The 21,568-nt window shown below is 41.8% G+C and overlaps 1 protein-coding gene across 1 annotated transcript in view; it reads right to left on the minus strand.

The window, feature by feature from the left end:
- The window catches only part of LOC136885464 (protein takeout), a 50,821-nt gene extending 30,584 nt beyond the window's left edge, over positions 1 to 20,237 (minus strand). Inside the window, exons 1-3 of the mRNA XM_067158026.2 lie at positions 20,138 to 20,237; positions 2,989 to 3,084; positions 41 to 188 (exon numbers count right to left, since the gene is read on the minus strand). Of these exons, the coding sequence (XP_067014127.2) occupies positions 41 to 188; positions 2,989 to 3,084; positions 20,138 to 20,213 (320 nt within the window). The 5' untranslated portion in view covers positions 20,214 to 20,237. The remainder of the gene's footprint in view (positions 1 to 40; positions 189 to 2,988; positions 3,085 to 20,137) is intronic.
- Between the last annotated feature and the right edge of the window lie 1,331 nt (positions 20,238 to 21,568).

Below are 21,568 nucleotides of genomic sequence, written 5' to 3' on the forward strand. Positions count from 1 at the left end.
TGTGTACGCCACTGGACTCGGTATATTCGTTCAGACTTACCTGACGTTGTGGATCAGAATCCTTGACAAGCCCCAAGTTTTGGTGTTCTTGGTAACAATGTTCGCACTCCAGTTCCCATTGAGGTACTTCGCAGACAGCTCTCGGATGTAGGCAGGGTCCGAAGGCTCGAGGTCAAGTTCAGGAAATCCTGAAAGGAAACTAAATTGTCTTTCAATTCGGCTCATGCAAAGCGGGTGGATGTAGCCAGTGGCGTATGCTGGGATCAGGACGTGGGCTTCCACTAGACTTTTCTGTGCTTGGTTCAGTGAACGTCAAGCCTCAAGTGTTATGAGCTGCAACCATAGCCGACTACAGTTACAAGCCGGAGTCATGTAAATTTGGCAACGTCCAGTGGAGGCCAAGGTGAAAGCATGGGATCTGTCCGTGTGTGTTGATGTCTAGTGAATTTCGTCTCGTGTTTCGTTTAATTTTTCACGCATAGGTTCGAGTATATATAACGAGGTAAGTGATAGAATAAGCATACATAGAGCCTAATATCGAAATAATGTGAAGGCTAAGCCCGGCTGAATAGCTTGGACTGTAGAGCTGGCTTTCTAAGCTCAGCTCAGTCCGGTGGTATTTGAAGGTGCTCTAATACGTCAGCCTCGTATTGGTAGATTTACTGGCACGTAAAACAACTTCTGAGGGACTAAGTTCCGGCATCTCGGCGTCTCCCAAAAACCGTAAAAGTAGTTAGTGGGACGTAGAGCAAATAACATTATTATTATTATTTGCACCAAAAGGAAGAAGAGTTAGGCCCTAGTCAAAAAGTTTCGTTTAGAACTGTGAAAGCAAAAATATTTACTGCTAAGAAAGTTTCAAAGTGATAACTTAGAAAGTATGTTTAGTCAGTACGTATAGCTTATTGGTTGTAACTACAATGTTACTGTACTAGAAAGTGAGATGAAAATTATGATTAAGGCTGTTCTAGGGTTGCGGTGGTGGTGGTGATTGTATGGAAAAGTGAAGTTTGGCTATAGCCAATTATAAATGTCTTGATTCCATCAAGACAGATGTCATTGGGCTCAATATGGAAGTAATAAACAAGTTATTCACTTTTATCATGTTAATTTTTTTGGTGGTCGGTTTGATATGTCAAGGGCAATATGCTGTACATTTCTGGGTATACACTAAGGACAAAATCCAGAAGGATAAGCTGTGACACTTGTTAAAGTCTCCTGCAGAAGAATGAAACAGGTGATCCCTATTTTGAAGAACTTGAGAGGTGGGTTAGTGGTGCCATCACATTGTGTTGTGTGTGTCCGCAGAACAGTGGTATACGAAGACTACCTGGATTGTGAAAATTATGAAAAAAATTCTGTTCTCTCTATCCTGAGCTGCTTCTGGAAGAGATGACAATCAACAGTTCTGGTTTGAACGCCGTCATTTTGGGCGTGACAATAATGGTGCGACAGATTGTATGTTGTGTACATTTTCCAATGTCGTGTTAAATAAGTGCAGAAAGCGGATGAAGAACACGAGTTATGTCAGCAGTGAGGATAAAAAAACTAAGCGGAGAAAGCTGCCAACGCTCCATAATTATTGAGCTTGTGAGTACTGTTCTTAAAGTGTTTGGTTTTTATTCATGTAAAATGTTTTAACTTCAGTGAATGCATTTACTGATGTGTTTGTTTCTTAGTACCATTTTACCATTTTTACCATAAATCTAGTGAATATGGGTGAAGTCATCCAAAATTTCTCTCGGCCTCCGCTTGACAGATAGATACAGCGTTGCCAAGCGTACGGAAGGTTCTGCTGCTCTGGCTGCATCCAATAGCCAACGGAGAACTCTGTTGTGTTGTCAAGGCTGCTTCACAAGCTACTGCCCTGGCCTTACGTCGCACCGACACAGATAGGTCTTATGGCGACGATGGGATAGGAAAGGGCTTGGAGTGGGAAGGAAACGACCTCAACCTTAATTTAGATACAGCCCCACCATTTGCCTGGTGTGAAAATGAGAAACCACGGAAAACCATCGTCAGGGCTGCCGACATCTCCCGCATGCAAGTTCACAGCTGCGCACACCTAACCGCACGGCCAAGTGGTGGTGGTGGTAATTATTGTTTTAAGAGGAACCATCCTCTATATAACACTAATCAGAGGGAAAAAATGGAAGGGATCCGACACTTCGAAAAAATGAAGATATTGGCCAAAGGAAGGCAAGGGCCACGAAGGGCGAGAAAAAGAACGACTCCCTAGCCCTCGCAAACCTAATAGCGTCAGGGTCGGAAACGAACAAGAGTTGACCAAGAGAGGTCGGATAGGATAGATGAAAGTGAGGAGCCTGGCACAAGTAAGTGGAAGGAATGCAGGACTCAGCTAAGGGCCCCGTGGTAGCCAATCCCCTTGTGAGTGGGGGCGGTAGAATAACACCCGCGTTATCCCCTGCCTGTCGTAAGAGGCGAATAAAAGGGGCCTCAGAGGCTCTGAACATTGCAGCGTGGATTGGCGACCACGGGTCCCTTAGCTGGGTCCTGGCATTGGATTTATGGCTTAAATGGTTAGCGTGCTAGCCTTTGGTCACAGGGACACCGGGTTCAATTCCCCTGGCACGAGGACTGGGTGAATGTGCCCTCTTCATCATTATTTCATATTTCATCGCGCAGGTCAAATCAAAAGACCACCGAGCTCGATAGCTGCAGTCGCTTAAGTGCGGCTAGTATCCAGTATTCGGGAGATAGTAGGTTCGAACCCCACTGTCGGTTTCCTATTTTCAAACCAGGCCACCGAAAACTTCTGGCCAGAGATAGGGCGTTACCCTTTAGGTGGTCCGCCCTTCCCCTTTCGGGAGGTCAATGAAAAGTTTTGCCTTGCCGATGACCTAAATGTTAGGCCATTTAAACAACAACAACAGAAAAACTTTCGTCATTGTGACAGAAGTAGTAGAGTTGAAAAAATATTGAGATATTATCAGTAAGAGGAATGTACAATTTAATCACTGAACTTACCGTTCCTAAATATATCTGGCAAAACAAACTGAAGTCTCTTCTTCAGACAAACATCAAGGTCTGGTGTCTGTCTACTGCATAGCCCCAGCTTCTTGCCTGAGAAAGAAAGACGAAACAGAAATAGTTAATAATGATTAATAATGATATTGTTTTGGACATAGCCTGTCTATAGAATGGATGATGACAGATTGACAACAGATATTCTAGTGCCTTTGGGAGAAAAAGTTAACAACGAACTGAATACAAGAGGTCAAGAAAGATTTAGAAAGAAATAAAATAAGAGAAGAGGAAAGTATGGAAAGAGGAACTTTCAAAAAGAAAGTTTTAAGAATGGAAGGATAGCAAGGAAGAATGAAAGTAAACCCAGTCCAAATTGGTCTGAGGAGAGAGGAATAAACCATAGTGCAATGCTGAAAGAATATTGGAAAGTAGGACACTCTCTATAAGAGTCTTATTGAATATGGTTTTTGAAATACAAACTGTGACAAAGTCCGGTGAATGAAGTCAGAACGGTCGATCCGGCAACACTGGCGACACACAACGCTGCACCTGCGTAGCAGCAGGTTTTGACCATCTGTTCCCAACGTTGTTTAGTTGAGCGTCGTGTGTGTGCCGTTTTTGACATAGTGCGTGTTCAGTGCGTTTCTGAACCGCGAACAGGAACATGAACGACCAAAACATTAATGTACAGATTTGTTTTAAGCTTGGCAAGACACCGAAAGAAACGCAAGCGATGCTGGTACATTTTATGAAGATCAAGCACTGTCCTTGAAGTGTGTGTACGGAGTGGTTCGCCCATTTTCGAAGAGGCCGGGAAAATGTTTCTGACAACCCCCGTAACGGAAGACCGGCGACCGCCGTCAGTGACGAAAACATTGAGAAGATGAGGACATTAATCACGAACGATCGGCGATTAACTGTGCGCATAATAGCGGATGAACTGCAGATTAACCGTGAATCCGTGCGACAAATCGTTACCCAGAAGTTAGGGAAGAGGGAAACGTGTTCTCGTCTTGTGCCACATCACTTGACCGACGATCAGAAGCAGGCACGTTTAGAGACTTCACAGGATCTTGTCGAAACGGCGGATGCGACACCAAATTTCTTGAACTGTATTGTCACTGAGGATGAAACCTGGTGTCTCAGATACGACCCTCAAACGAAACGGTTCTCCGGAATCCCCTCGTCAGAAAAATGTCAGAGCCGAAAAGTCACACATCAAACTCGCTTTGAAAGGAAAGAGATTTGACGATATCCCTGACATCCAACGAAACGTGACGAGACTTTTGAACACCATCCCAAAGGAAGCCTTCTTGCAAAGTTTCCAGGGCATGTATCGCCGATCTCAGCAGTGCATAGTTATGGGAGGGGACTATTTTGAAGGACAGTAAGGTCACTGTCGTGCATTGTTCATCTATGTTGATAGTACAGGACTATTCACCGAAGTTTGTTGTCACAGGTTGTATCTAAGAAACAAGGTTAAAGAAATTTGGATGTTGCGGGTTTTGATGGTCAAATTGGGATGTAGCATATTTTGAAACCAAGGTATGACAGATTTGAAAATACAGTAACGGTGAAAGAGTAATACAACACTTTCAATACCACGTAATTAATGGTTACTAGTTCAATTAGTTGATTGGACCAAGCTATTTGAGATTCTAAAGATGATTGGGGTCATATAGAGAGAACGAAAACTTGTCTAAAATCTGTATTAAAATCAGTCTGCAGTGATAATTGTTGAGGCCTTTGATAAAGATGCAGCAATCCAGGAAGGGGTGAGGCAAGGTTGCACTCTACACCCACTCCTTTTCAATGTTTATATAGAACGGGCGGTAAAGGGTATCAGAGCGGAATTTGGAAAGGGACTCAAACTCCAAGGAGAGGAAATCAAAACCCTGAGATTTGCCGATGATATTGTTATTTTATCTGAGACTGCAGAAGATCTGCAGAAACTGCTGAATGGTATGGGTACAGTCTTGGAGAAGGAGTACAAGGTGAAAATAAATAAGTCCAAAATAAAAATAAAAGGAGTGCAGTCGAAAAACGTCAGCTGATAAACGTTTTCAAATCGTCGCCATAAGACCTATCTGTGTCGGCGCGACGTAAAGCCCCTAGCAAAAATAAATTTCAAAGACACTCTGTATTTTTAAAATGCTACGCTAAATGGCTAATTTAAAATTTAACGTTAACCTTATCTTACTCGAGATAATGGTTTTTCGGACAGTTTTCTGCAATTTTCCTAAAATACAAATAAATGGATTTCGCGGCTTTTGAAAAATGTCTGAAATGTCCAATAGGCCTATCCCTATTGCTGTTCACATGTTGTGCTTGACAGATTTCTACATCAAGACCCACAAAAATGTTTAATTACACTCAACTCTCGATTTACCGTAATCGGATCAACCGCATTGCGGATTAACCGCGATAACAAAAACGCTAAAAAAGCGCGAATATTAGGAGTTCCAGTAATACAGAATTACAAAGGGTCGGGGTAATATTGCCAGGTTGATGCTCTCATCACCGAAGAACTTGTTTTCAGAAACTTGAGAAGCAAAATAAAGGAAAAGTGTTTCTTGGCACACAAGCAGAAGACCATGACTGGTTATTTTGAGAAACAGTAAAGTCAGGTAGTCTGAGTATTTTTCTTTGCCTTATTAGTTTCAACGAATACTGTTTATCTTACCATTTATTAACTGTCCTAAGTGCTACTTTTACTGGAACGTACTGGGTAAGTTAATAAAAAAACAACGCAGTAGTAACTTATAATTTATTATCGTTTTAACTGTACTTTCAGTACACCTGTTCTATTTTAAACTTTTTTTCTGGTAAACCGCGATTTTACTTATCCAGGAAGCCTTAACCTTGCATTATCCCGGTTAATCGAGACTCGAGTGTATACGCGAAAACAGCTACAATTAATAGAATAATATTAAATAGTAATCGAGTTTCCTGTCGTAACGTTATACCGTTGTCTGAATTGGCTCATAAATATATATAATTACCGCTGAAGGGCAACTAAAATTGGTATAATGAGCTTTAATTACAGCTGAAATATCCATCTATTTGGCGTCATCAGCCACGCACTTTGCACATGTTATTTGTTAGAAAGTGCATATGATCATCACTGGAATTCAAGAGAAGTATTAAAAGCTTTGCATTCTGTCAAACACACACAAAATATAAATTATTACACTATAACATACCTGTAAAAAATTACACACTATTAAACACTATTAAACTATTCGTTCCACAAGAACATCCTCAGTCTCTATCAAATCACTTAAATCATGTGTATATATCTACAGTATTGTTTCCGTAGCATGCCCGCCTGGTGGCCATGAACGTTAAGGCGCTGAAGTCTAAACGGTCTGACGCCGAGGTTAGCCGGTTCGAGTCGCGGTGGTCGAAAACATTTTCACCATCAGAATGTTGGCCGGCAGGGTAGGGGAGGTGGTGGTATACAATTTCTAATCACTAGATTGTATGCCAAAAGCGTGGATTTAATTCCAAACCTCTCCGCAGTGCTCATATGGAGTGAGGTCATATGACGCTGTTGATGGAGATTCGTCCGTCGGATGGGGACGTTAAGCCTTGAGCACACCCCTTGGTGCTATTCGACAGGAGTAGGCTATGTGCCGGCACCGGATTTCACCCTCTCCCTACTATCATATATCACATCATTCATTTCATCTCATTAAGTCCTCTGATGAGGTTGACGTCAGGAAGGGCATCCGGTAATAAAAACCCGCCACGACAGATTCATCTCACTCCATACCCGACCCCACAGAGAAAACCCCCTGTGGGTGGGGGCGGTAGAATAACACCCACGGTATCCCCTGCCTGTCGTAAAAGGCGACTAAAAGGGGCCTCAGAGGCTCTGAACTTTGGAGCGTGGGTTGGCGACCACGGGGCCCCCAGCTGACACCTGGCATTGCTTCCACTTACTTGTGCAAGGCTCCTCACTTTCATCTATTCTATCCGACCTCTCTTGGTCAACTCTTTTCTTTTCCGACCCCGACGCTATTAAGTTTGCGAGGGCTAGGGAGTCTTTCATTTTAACGCCTTTCGTGGCCCTTGTCTTCCTTTGGCCGATATCTTCATTTTTCGAAGTGTCGGATCCCTTCCATTTTTCCCTCTGATTAGTGTTATATAGGGGATGGTTGCCCAGTTGTACTTCCTCTTAAAACAATAATCACCACCACCACCCCACAGAGAAACGGGGCATGGGTTGGATAAACAAACAAACATTGTTTACGTGGTGGTGGTGGTGGTGGTGGTGATTATTGTTTTAAGAGGAAGTACAACTAGGCAACCACCCTCTATATCACACTAATCAGAGAGAAAAAATGGAAGGGATCCGACACTTCGAAAAATGAAGATATCGGCCAAAGGAAGACAAGGGCCACGAAGGGCATGAAAATGAAAGACTCCCTAGGCCTCCATACGTAATACCGTCGGGATCGGAAAAGAATAAGAGTTGACCAAGAGAGGTCGGAGAGGATAGATGAAAGTGAGGAGCCTGACACAAGTAAGTGGAAGCAATGCCAGGACTCAGCTAAGGACCCTCTGGTCGCCAACCCAGGCTCCAAAGTTCAGAGTCCCTGGGGCACATTGTTTACGTAGCGTAAACTTGTCAATGATTGAGAGTTTGGTGAAAATTTGAACAGGTTTTAACAAATAATCGTTGTACGAGTATTTAACTGTCACCGTATTAACTTAATGAAATACTTCTGTATTTGTCTAATCTGCCGAAACTTTGTCCGTTATTTACAAACACTGTTTATTATCTGATAGAATCTGAGGATGTCCTGCTAGAACGAAACATGTCATTCTTTGTTTAATAGTGTGTGTGTGTGTTTTGTTACATGTATGTTATAATTATATTTAACCTGTGTGTTCGACAGTCTCGAGAATTTTTAAGTTGTGTTGAGTTTACTCGACCCTGAAAAATATGGGTTCCTTCTTAACAAATTAGAATAGTTTACCAAGAGAATTGTTCAATAAATTTCCAAGTTCTTTGAAATCATTTAAGGAAAGACAAGCGAAACAAATGATAGAGGATCAGCCACTTGGGCGACAGTCCCTAAATGCAGATTAGGGGTAAATTAATGAAAAAATAAATAATCGACATCTGATCACCACCCCTCTTACGCTGATAATTACTGACTCTTTTAACACGTGCAATGTCCCAACATATATTCATTATTACTAGGCTAATGATCGGAATGTAGAAACATAATTGTCCTCAGCAGTATTATAATTCCTATGGCAAACTGGAACGCAGCAATTCTGAGTCAAGAGATCAGGTGCATTGTAAGTGCCTATGTGTTATTATGAGGAAAGATCTTCATTTGAGTAATCACATTAACGAAGTTGTAGATACAAATTACAGATCTGTTCACATGGTAATAACTGTAGAGCCCGGAATTTTTAAAAATGCATTTGCGCATATCCAAATGCATATTTTGAACGTCACTGCATATTTTGAGTGACAGTGCATATAAAGACATATTTTTCTCTTATGTGTGCTCGATTATCTAGGATTTCTGAACGAAATGAAAAATTTAATTAACTTTGTATGTTGTATATCCTTTGGCAACATGAGAAGCCTTCCCAGATCAAGAAAAAAGCTCTCAGTGTCGCAATACAAGCAGGTAGACGGATAATGACGCTTTTCACAATAGCTATTTCCTTCTTTCTGACAGTACACTTTCCTTCTCCTTACAGTAGCCTCCCGAGATTTGCTTAAACAAGTGCATTCATCTCTTAACTTGTTCTTCGTCTGCTGCAGTGTTCCACCTGATTAAACTCTAAAAATGCCTACATTTTTGCCAGAAGAATGTTCCGAGCAGTGTTCAAGTATTACCCATTTACGTCCGTCGACGTAGAACGATCATTTTCAGGGTATAAATTAATTCTGGCCGACAACAGAAAGTCATTGACTCCTGAAAACATTGAAAAACTGTTGAAACTTACTGACGTGCATCATTTTGTAAGGAATTAAACATGTTTATCAACTTAACACTGAGTTAAAATAAAACAATCGGACTAATAATTGTATTTTATTTTATTTTTAGTGCATATGAGCATGCGTATTTTCCGAGTTTTTAGTGCATATGAGCATGCATATTTTCCGAGTTTTTAGTGCATATGAGCATGCATATTTTCCGAGTTTTTAGTGCATATGAGCATGCATATATTCCGAGTTTTTAGTGCATATGAGCATACATATTTTCCGAGTTTTTAGTGCATATGAATCCGGGCCCTTGTAATGAGGGTATTTAGGGGTTGTTGTAAGGACGTAAAGGAGAGAGCATATAAGTCTCTGGTAAGTCTAGTCCCAGTGTATGGGACCCTCACCGGGATTATTTGATTCGAGAACTGGAAAAGATATAAAGTACTGTAAAGCACCACGATCTTTTTCTGGGTGATTTCAGACAAAAGAGTAGCGTAACGAAAATATTGCAAGCTTTGGCCTGTGAAGACTTGGGAGTAAGGAGAAGAGCTGCTAGACTAAGTGGTATGTTCCGAGCTGTCAGTGAAGGGTTAGTATGGAATGATGATAGAAGATAAGTTTGAGATGTGTGTTTTAAAAGTAGGCAAAACCACACTATGGCAATGAAGTAGGATTTTAAGACAACAAATTGGGGTTAATATTCGTTCATAGGAAGAGGAAATAGGTATTGGAACACGTTAGCAAGGGGATGAAGTGAAGTGTACTGGTGTCCTCATCCCGAGGTGGAGCAGCTATTTTCAAGCCCACCCCCAACGCAGGTGAGCTGCAGGTGCCATTTCGACCACGTACCAGCCCTACAACCATTCTCAAATTTCTAGCAGTACCGGGAATCGAACCCGTGCTCCCGAGGGCGGCAGCTAATAACACTAACCGTAACGCTACGGAGGCGGACATCAATGGAGATGATCGATATGTTTCAAGTTCTTTGACATCATTAAAGAAGACTAGGTAAATTGATTGATTGATTGATTGATTGATTGATTGATTGATTGATTGATTGATTGATTGATTGATTGATTGATTGATTGATTGATTGATTGAATGATTGATTGATATGAGGAATCCCGGGTGATGGGCCCGCTACCATCCTGGGGAGAAACACTGGTCATTTCACCATTGAAAAGGCCACCAAAATTGGCTTGAATATTATTAGGTTTTGTTGAAATGATAGTCTGATTACCTGAGACATAAAAGGGGTTCACCAGACTTTACACTCCCATTTTCATACCAGGTAAATGCTGGGACTGTACCTAAATTAAGGCCACGGCCGTTTCTTTCTAACTTCTAGCCTTTCCTATCCCATCGTCCGTGCGACGTAATGCAAATTATAACATTTTTCACTACTATACAGAAGTGTAGCCGGGATCGACCGATAGGAGTGGGGGGGGGGGGGGAGTTGGTTATAGCAACAAAATGAGGAGAGAACACAATGAAGGTGTGTGGTATACGCATGTATGAGTGTCATAAGAACACTGATACGAGTCAATTATGACGATACTCAGATTGCAAGGTAAGGTAAGGGTGTATTCTGCCCGAAGGCAGGTCCGAACTTCCGTAGAGGTGTGCCTGATCCAGAGTTTCCGTATGCTAGGGTGGCCAGTTCCTTTCCGCTCCTCCATTCCCTTACCCCCACCCCCCAACAACGCGTGGCAACCCATCCAAATCTTGACCACGCTCAATGTTGCTTAACTTTGGAGATCTCACGGGAGCCGGTGTTTCAACATGGCTACGGCCGTTGGCATTTAGACTGCAGTACACTAGAAAAACTTACATTAAAATACAGATCAAGAACATTACCAGCAAGGTCAACAGTTTTACAGTGAATGGTATGTTCAGTTTACAATATAAAAACAATGTTTTGAGGTTTCGTAGAAAATCGATCAAGAGATTCGTTGGTTTTGCAATTATAGCTCTGTGAATGTTCAAAAGATCCAACCCATTCAGTCGACTTTCTTCTTCTTCTTAATCTGTTTACCCTCCAGAGTTGGTTTTTCACTCGGACTCAGCGAGGGACCCCACCTCTACCGCCTCAAGGGCAGTGCCCTGGAGCGTGAGACTTTGGGTCGGGAGATACAACTCGGGAGAATGACCAGTACCTCGCCCAGGCGGCCTCACCTGCTATGCTGAACAGGGGCCTTGGTGGGGGATGGGAAGATTGGAAGGGATAGGCAAGGAAGAGGGAAGGAAGCGGCCGTCGCCGTAAGTTAGGTACCATCTCGGCATTTGCCTGGAGGAGAAGTGGGAAACCAAGGAAAACCACTTCCAGAATGACTGAGGTGAGAATCGAACCCACCTCTACTCAGTTGACCTCCCGAGTCTGAGTGGACCCCATTCCAGCCCTCGTACCACTTTTCAAATTTCGTGGCAGAGCCGGGAATCGAACCCGGGCCTCCGGGGGCGACAGCTAATCACACTGACCACTACACCAGAGAGGTGGTCGACTTTCGCGTGTTTATTGTCAGTTTCTGCTTATTTTATTTTGTAAAAATTCCATGGGGAGTGGAGGGATTAACCCTCACCCGTTAGCTACGCCCCTACTACAGTCACCAAACCATGGATTTTTTTTTTTTTTTTTTTTTTTTTGCTATTTCCTATTTGCTTTACGTCGCACCGACACAGGTAGGTCTTATGGCGACGATGGGATAGGAAAGGCCTAGGAATGTGAAGGAAGCGGCCGTGGCCTTAATTAAGGTACTGCCCCAGCATTTGCCTGGTGTGAAAATGGGAAACCACGAAACCATCTTCAGGGCTGCCGACAGTGGGGTTTGAACCCACTATCTCCCGGATGCGAGCTCACAGCTGCGCGCTCCTAACCGCGCAGCCAACTCCCCAGGTACCATGGAATTTAACAATAACTCCTACGTCGTATGTATAAACAGGTTATAGGTATAAGCAGTTAGAGGCCTTAAAAGGAACGACAACAATATTATTATTATTATTATTATTATTATTATTATTATTATTATTATTATTATTATTATTATTATTATTATTATTATTTCTAGAGGAAAATGGCAGCATGTACTGTTTCTAAATGTTACATCTTGACTTATCCAGAAAGAGTATTCTCTTTCGTCATATGAAGAGTAAAACAGGTTTAAAGAACTAAACCAGATGGCCTTGATGTTTAAACGAGGCACATTCTGACACTAACGATTTACTCATGTATATGTTCAAAAGTAGACCTTGATACCATGGTTAACAACACAAAACCAAGGTTAATAACAAAAACATGCGAGCATTTCGAGAACACTTTTAATAACCTGTGCAGCAATATAAAGACTGTTATAGTTCTTCGTTCAACACTTCCGAATATAATAATAATAATAATAATAATAATAATAATAATAATAATAATAATAATAATAATAATAATAAGATAATTCTTATGCAACAGAGTGGTTAAATGCCTTCTCAGATAGAAGAGCAAGCAAAACAGAAAAGAGAATCTAAGGTAAATTATTGTACCTATTTGAGAGAATGGCATATACAAATTGAGACCAGAACAAGAATTATACACAGCTTCAGAAAAAAATAGGTCATGCTTTCAGAAAAGGAAGATTAAGGTTCTTTGGTCACCTGTACAGAATGGACAAAGATTAACAAAACAAATTTTTAACGCTATGCAAATAAAGAAACCAAACCAGCATTTTTCAAAGAAGCCGAAGAAGATTTTGCAACTACTCCAAACCAAACCAAACCCCATGGCACTACAGCGATTGAAGGGCCTTGGCCTACCAAGCGACTGCTGCGCAGCTCGAAGGCCTGGAGATTACGAGGTGTCGTGTGATCAGCACGACGAATCCTCTCGGCCGTTATTTTTGGCTTTCGAGACCGGTTGCAACTACTCAACATGCAAATAGGAAAGAATTTAGTAAAGCAATATTTGATGGTAAATTTTCAGAGAAAGCCAAGAAGAAATTAAGCAGTAAATAACAACACCGAGAAGGATGCACAAATTTTGGGAATACAAGAAGAAGAAAACTGTTTCATGTGGTCCTAGGATGGCCTAATCGAATAATAATAATAATAATAATAATAATAATAATAATAATAATAATAATAATAATAATTGCTTAGTATTTGCAGACGACCTAGCAGTCTTAACCCAAGACATTTCAACAGCCCAAAACCAGATTGAACTCCTGAAAGAAACTGCAGAAAAAGTTGGCCCTCAGATATCTTTTGAAAAAAACAGAATACATTAACCTCCAACAAATAAACACCAAAAGTCATGGAGACAAAATTTAGCAAAATTAAACGAGTGTCACAATTTAAATAACTTGGTGAAACAATTCTGGAAAATGGACTCGAAACAAAAACTAATGAAATTAGATGCCCAAAAATGGAAACGGCGTACCTACTAACTCAAAATATCTACAGTAAAAAAGTAAACTAATACATTACAATACAGTCTTTAAACCAGAGTGTCTTTATGGGTCAGAAATGCTAATTTTGAACAGAAAAGCAGACATTGAAAACAATGAGGAAAAAGGAAGACAGAATCGTAAGAAATATTCTAGGCCCAAACCTCGCTGACGGACAATACCGACTCAGAGGCAGACAGGAAATCAAACAATACACAAATATTCTCAGTGACATTAGAACACGCAAGTTAAGGCTCTATGGACATATTAAAAGAATGCACCCAGACACACTTACCAAACAAATAGTCGAATTCTACGAAAACAGGAATAAGGCTAAAACAGACACAATGAAATGGATTGGCGAAGTCAAAACTGATCTGAAACAAGCAGGAATTACACCAGCAGATGTCCAGAATCGGGTAAACTTCAGATACAACATTCACAAATGGCAAGTTGACCATGAGGAAAGACCAAAAAAGAAGACCGGAACAGCTTGGTCTGAAAAGACAGATACCGAGCTCGATAGCTGCAGTCGCTCAAGTGCAGCCAGTATCCAGTAATCGGGAGATAGTGGGTTCGAGCCCCACTGTCGGCAGCCCTGAAGATGGTTTTCCGTGGTTTCCCATTTTCACACCAGGCAAATGCCGGGGCGGTACCTTAATTAAGGCCACGGCCGCTTCCTTCCACTTCCTAGGCATTTCCTATCCCATCGTCACCATAAGACATATCTGTGTCGGTGTGACGTAAAGCAAAATAGCAAAAAAAAAAAAAAAATAGACAGATAAGAAGCCCACAGTAAAAGAATGAAAGAAATATGGGCACTAAGGAAGGCGTAGTCTTAATGGGCATATATAATTCTTCTTTTTCTACCGCTTTTCCCACACCTGTGTGGTCGCGGGTGCGAACTGTGCCGCACATGTGGATTTGGCCCGGTTCTACGGCCGGATGCCCTTCCTGACGCCAACCCTATATGGAGGGATGTGTCCGACTCGTTGGTTGAATGGTCAGCTTACTGGACTTCGGTTCAGAGGATCCCTGGTTCGATTACCGGCTGGGTCGGGAATTTTAACCGTAATTGGTAATTGGTTAATTCCAACGGCTCGGGGGCTGGGTGTAGGTACGGCCCTCATCTTCACAGACATGCAGGTCGCGTAATAGACCGTCTATTCGAAAAAGACCTGCACTAGGACTCTCCGGAGGCCATACGCCATTATATTATTATTATTATTATTATTATTATTATTATTATTATTATTATTATTATTATTATTATTATTATTATTATTATTATTATTATTATTATTATTGAGGGATGTAATCACTATTGCGTGTTTCCGTGGTGGTTGGTAGTGTAGTGTGGTGTGTGAATATGAAGATGAAAGTGTTGGGACAAACACAAACACCCAGTCCCCGGGCCAGAAGAATTAATCAGACGCGATTAAAATCCCCGACCCGGCCGGAGATCGAACCCGGGTCCCTCTGAACCGAACGCTTCAACGCTGACCAGTCAGCCAATTAGTAGGACAATGCGCATAAAATAATAATAATAATAATAATAATAATAATAATAATAATAATAATAATAATAATAATAATAATAATAATAATAATAATAATAATAATTTGACACTTCCTCTATTTATGAACTATAAAAACAATATCTTTCGGCCCATTCTACAAAAACATCGTGAACTCACCTTTTTCCGTGCAGAGTTAAGGTGAAAGTATTTATTTATTTATTTATTTACTTATTTATTTATTTATTTATTTATTTATTTATTTATTTATTTATTTATTTATTTTATATTTTAAAGTTGTAACATACCATGAATCCCCTTAACGATGCGCTAACCCTATCGCATAGCAGAAGAGAAATACATGGAACGGTTAAAGATGTAACTCCGAGTACAGATTTTAACAACTTTCCGCTCATGAATAGGAAAAAGATCTGCCTACTCACAGTATGTGACAATGAAGGTTTCTTCCTGCACTACTCTATATTTTTCTCAGAGACTGGGTTAACGAGAGAAAGTTACGAGGGACTGAGGTACAACGGGGTCAGTAATGCTGTCAACCTGGTTAAAAATGACGACCTTGCCGTGTGTGTGTTTCATGGCTTATAGCGTACGACGGCCTAGATAACGTGACGTTACGAGGGAATTATAATACTATGCTTAAAACTACAGTTCGGTGTGCTCAAGTGGAGTCACGAATCAAATGTTGCGAATGTTTACCAAAAGATCGAATTTTAAATTTTAACCTTACAGATCCCTAATTCCTTTTTCAAACAACATTGTTAAAGCTCAATTTTTTTTCTCTTTCTTAATCTGCTTACCCTCCAGGGTTGGTTTTTCCCTCGGACTCAGCGAGGGATCCCACCTCTACCGCCTCAAGAGCAGTGTCCTGGAGCGTGAGACATTGGGCCGGGGAATACAATTGGAGAGGATGACCAGTACCTCGCCCAGGCAGCCTCATCTGCTATGCTGAACAGGGGCCTTGGTGGGGGATGGGAAGATTGGAAGGGATAGGCAAGGAAGAGGGAAGGAAGCGACTGTGGCCTTGAATTAGGTACCATCCCGGCACTTGCCTGGAGGAGAAGTGGGAAACCACGGAAAACAACCTCCAGGATGGCTGAGGTGGGTATCGAACCGACCTATACTCAGTTCACCTCCCGAGGCTGAATGGACCCCGTTCCAGCCCTCGTACCACTTTTCAAATTTCGTGACAGAGCCGGGAATTGAACCCGGGCCTCCGGGGGTGGCAGCTAATCACACTAACCACTACACCACAGAGGCGGACTGTGACGTTTTTCCGCTGTTAAAAGTTAACCGGTCGTGAGCGAGCGGTAAAGCAGTTAACCGAGGCTTTGAGGCCTACGTACGTCACTAGTAAGTTGTGCATCAAAAGTGTCGTGATTCGATTTACAATTTACCGGTCTTGAGTGAGCGATATAACCTCACACTGAGTGCATGCAAAGTGCCGTGATGTTAACGTTAAAATGGATTTGGCACCACATGTATATATCTACAATATCTTGAGGATGATGAACACAGAGAAAGAGACTGTGGCATCCTTATTACAATTAATAGATGACTTCATCAAGAAGTAATCTAAGTCAGTGAGGATTTCCGTTTCAAGTGCACTAAACGTTTCTGTTCGCCTTTGCTTTTCCATATGGCTGATAATGATAACTTTAAACTAACCTAACGAAACAAAATTAATTCAACCTTTTTTTTTTTTTTTGCTATGGGCTTTACGTCGCACCGACACAGATAGGTCTTATGGCGACGATGGAATAGGAAAGGCCTAGGAGTTGGAAGGAAGCGGCCGTGGCCTTAATTAAGGTACAGCCCCAGCATTTGCCTGGTGTGAAAATGGGAAACCACGGAAAACCATTCTCAGGGCTGCCGATAGTGGGATTCGAACCTACTATCTCCCGGATGCAAGCTCACAGCCGCGCGCCTCTACGTGCACGGCCAACTCGCCCGGTATTAATTCAACTTAGAAATAAAAGGCTGTAATATAAGATATTATAAAAATTACTACAATGATGCTACAAGGAGAAAAATTATACAACAGTAAAATAATATTCGTCCTAGAAATAAAAAGACACCTGACGATTACAGACAAAACATAAACAAATGGGAATTGGATAAATTAGAAACACATGACTGTCGTATAGTACTTTGAATTTGTTCCGAGGTGAAAAAAAAATGAAATGAAATGGCGTACGGCTTTTAGTCCCGGGAGTGTCCGAGGACAAATTCGACTCGCCAGATGCAGGTCTTTTGATTTGACACCAGTAGGCGACCCGCGCGTCGTGATGAGGATGAAATGGTGATGAAGACGGCTCATACATCCAGCTCCAGTGCCGACGGAATTAACCAATGATGGTTAAAATTCCCGATTCTGCCGGGAATTGAACCTGGGACCCCTGTAACCAAAGGCCAGTAAGCTAACCATTTAGCCATAGAGCCGGACAGTTCCGAGGAGAATAATAGCGAGAAAAATGAGCGTCAAGGAACCGCGCTTTCGAAACCAAGGATTAGCAATGGGACGAGAATTTAATGACAATACCACGGTTACAATGGTACCGGGAAGTTGATGACACTAATACCAGATAGACAGAAAAGCAGTCCGCCTCTGTGGTGTAGTGGTTAGTGTGACCCCCGGATGCCCGGGTTCGATTCCCAGCTCTGTCACGAAATTTGAAAAGTGTTACGAGGGCTGTAACGGGGTCCACTCACCCTCTGAAGGTCAACTGAGTAGAGGTGGGTTCGATTCCCACCTCAGCCATCCTGGAAGTAGTTTTCCGTGGTTTCCCACTTCTCCTCCAGGCAAATGCCGGAATGGTACCTAACTTAAGGCCACGGCCGCTTCCTTCCCTCTTCCTTGTCTATCCCTTCCGATCTTCTCATCCCCCGCAATGCCCCTGTTCAACATAGTTGTGAGGCCACCTGGGCGAGGTACTGGTCCTCCTTCCCAGTTTTATCCCGCGATCCAATGTCTCACGTTCCAGGACACTGTCCTTGAGGCGGTAGAGGTGGGATCCCTCGCTGAGTCCGAGGAGAAAAACCAACCCTGGAGGGTAAACAGATTAAGAAGAAGAAGACCAAAAACCATATCCATTTTAACCCTCAAGCACATGCGCCAGATCTTAGGACGCAGACACACGCGTGGGGGTGCTTTCCACCCCACATATCTTTGTATTGTAAAATATGAATTACTGTATTAATTGGAGATTTTAAGATAAATTATGTACGAATGACTCTTTCTGCAGGGATCCAGCCAGAAGGTACAAGAGTGGGGAGAGCACAGAAAAGTTATTTGTACCTTTCACTAGGAAATAAAATGACCTGGGGTGGATTCCACCCCATACGCGTGTGTTTGAGGGTTAAGAAAGAAAGAAAGAAAGAAAGAAAGATAGCATATAATATAATACTGGCACATGTACACGTAACCCGCGCGGTAATTGGTAATCGATTCACGATTCCTTAATGAATTTATGCGAAGTTACATGTCTGTATTCAAACGTTGAATACGGCTTGTTAAACTGATATTCTTCTACGGCAGCCGTGGCAATAACGTGAAGTACGATAGAGCTGAACAAAGTGGAGACAGTATGGGGTAGATCACAGAATTTATTGAACAATACAGCCCTAGTCCGAAGTTGTGCGTAATTCTCCCTACTGAAATCTGAAATCGGGAGTGGCGTACCCTTTAATCCACCTTGAAATGATGACATCCTATAAAACAGTCCATTAATGATGAAAGAAATTAAATGCACAGCCTGTTTCCAGTCATCTGACCGGGTCAGGAATGGAATGAATGAAGCGCCCATCTAGCGGCGAGGATAGGAAATGTGCCGGCTGCCAAAGCCTGTCGCACTCCTCTGGGGCAATGATAAATGACGGATGAAATGAAATGAAATGGAGAGTGTTGCAGGAATGAAAGATGACCGGGAAGACCGGAGTACCCGGAGAAAAACCTGTCCTGCTTCTGCTTTGTCCAGCACAAATCTCACATGAAGTGACCGGGATTTGAACCACTGTATCCAGCGGTGAGAGGCCGGCGCGCTACCGTCTGAGCCACGAAGGCTTCTTGCATTATTAATCCTCGTGTCGAAATAATGCACATGAGAAAAAATTAGAAATTGATTTCCAATAAGGCAGGTAGATTTCCATTAAGTATGGTTGTGTATATTTCGTGGGAGTGCAAAATTATCACGGTTTCGTTTCCGTATAAACCTCCAAGTCATTTCAGGGATTGAGAAACAATGTTGGCCCTAAAACCTACCCAAGGACAGGTGGATTATGAAGTTTGGTAGATATATATCCAGTAGTTTTCAAGTTATAAGAACATAGACAGACAGACACCAAAGCTAAACAATATGCAGATGGTCATTACTACAACTGAAACGAATAACTGAAGGAAAATGTCGCCAAAACAGTCAAGGTACAGAAAGACGGCTGTTAAGGTTTTATTTATGTAGATATTATAATACTAACAGTTTCCCGCTGGCTCCGCCCGCAATGTACAAAGTATGGTGTTGTTCGTTACTATCCTCACGGATGTATTTGCAAAGTTTCGAGTTAATGAAATAAAGCACATGATCTGCTGTGGTAATAGAATGTAATATTATGTCAACAAAACACTTGAAAATACATCACACAAAGAAATTGAATTAAGCGTTCCTTGGAAAAACACTACACGCCGAACTGTTAAAAAGTCCAAAAATCTTCGTCACGGAGACAAATGTACTCATAACTTTTCTCAGAATCTACCAATTTAAGTAGTTATTACCTCAAAAGAAAGCGCTTGATCCGCTGAGTGTTTTAGACCAAAACGAACTGCGTATCTCAATTATAACGAAAGATATGATTGCTTAAATGAGAAAAAATGTTGAAGAAATGAGACGTCAAATTGAAAGTGCACTCATAACTTTCCTCAGAATAAACCAATTTGAATATTTAAGAGCTGAAATGAAAGAGCTTGATCCACTGAGTGTTCTTAGGCCAAAACGAACTCCGTACCTCAATTAGAACCAAAGATATGATTGCTTCAAGGAGACAAAAAATTGAAGAATTCTAATCATTTGAGGAAGGCGGAAGTTAAGTGAATTATAGTACCTGATGACAAATGTGTGCATGGATACCTTTCAGTTAAAGAAAAAATGAAGGAAATCGACCGGATAGAATGGCCGGACTGACTGACTTTAATTTTCATAGATTTTTTTAATATATAGAATAAGATAATGCAACATTACCGATGGCTGAGGCAGATGGCGCAGCTTGGCATACCGCCACGAGGAGAACTAAACAAACGACAGCGTTACGCAGCATGACTGAACGATACAGAAGGCCGAGAGAAACTGAATCCTTTGCCCGCTTGAACTTTTGTTTTATACACGCGGCAAAGCCACCTTGAGTTGCGTGCGAAAGTGTCCTGCGGGTTGGCATAAACTGGGACATGAAACAACCGAGGCCCGCCTCCCTCCGAAAGTCCCTGATAATAACTGTCAAATGTCTTCGTGGAAGGTTGACAAGCACAGTACATTTAATGGCAAGATTCATAAAACTGAGATGTAGCTATAATAAAAACAAAATATTGTACTTGGATGCAAATTAAGTGCTTTATCATTAAACCAAGAGTCTCCGTGGCTCAGACGGCACCGCGTCGGCCTCTCACCGCTGGATACCATGGTTCAAATCCCGGTCACTCCATGTGAGATTTGTGCTGGACAAAGCGGAGGCGAGACAGGTTTTTCTCCGGGTACTCCGGTTTTTCCTGCCATCTTTCATTCCAGCAACACTCTCCATTCTCATTTCATAGCATCTGTCAGTCATTAATAAATCACTTTGGGAGTGGCAACCCCATCGTACTAATAGCCTATAACTGCTTCATTCATTACATCCCCGACCCGGTCAATGACTGGAAAACAGATTGTAGGTTTTTCATCATTTTTTAATTTCGTGTGGCTATTTCTAGCCGAGTGCAGCCCTTGTAAGGCAGACCCTCCGATGAGGGTGGGCGGCATCTGCCATATGTAGGTAACTGCGTGTTATTGTGGTGGAGGATAGTGTTATGTGTGGTGTATGAGTTGCAGGGATGTTGGAGACAGCACAAACGCCCAGCCCCCGGGCCATTGGAATTAACCAATTAAGGTTAAAATCCCCGACCCGGCCGGGAATCGAACCCGGGACCCTCTGAACCGAAGGCCAGTACGCTGACCATTCAGCCAACGAGTCGGACTTTTCATCATTGAACCCACGTCTTGCAGACCGTGCCTCAAGATGAATGTAATTAAACTGCTCGAAAACAGTTGAGTATAGTCAAGTGATCATCTAACAACATATTTCCAGTTGATGTAAAAGGATTGCTTCAATTACACTGACATGCAACCATTTTTTATAACTCATATTTTTCTGTTCCCCCTATGGGTAGTTACAAAGCTGATATACAGGGTTTCTCCGTACAAACTTTCAGAGATGATGGAGGACAGCAAATGGGTCAATTTGAGATAAGACGCAGCAGGTCGGTATGCTACTTAGGTTCCAAAATGGGTAAAAAATAAATAAGTAAATAAATGCAATGTTAATTTTAATCTTATACCAGTTGTATAGTATTATTAGAAGCAATTTCACATACTGTATATGAGTTGACTATGTTTGTAAGTACAGGAGATATTATAAGTAGA

The sequence above is a fragment of the Anabrus simplex genome, chromosome 14, assembly GCF_040414725.1.
Source record: "Anabrus simplex isolate iqAnaSimp1 chromosome 14, ASM4041472v1, whole genome shotgun sequence".
Taxonomy (NCBI): Eukaryota; Metazoa; Arthropoda; class Insecta; order Orthoptera; family Tettigoniidae; genus Anabrus; species Anabrus simplex.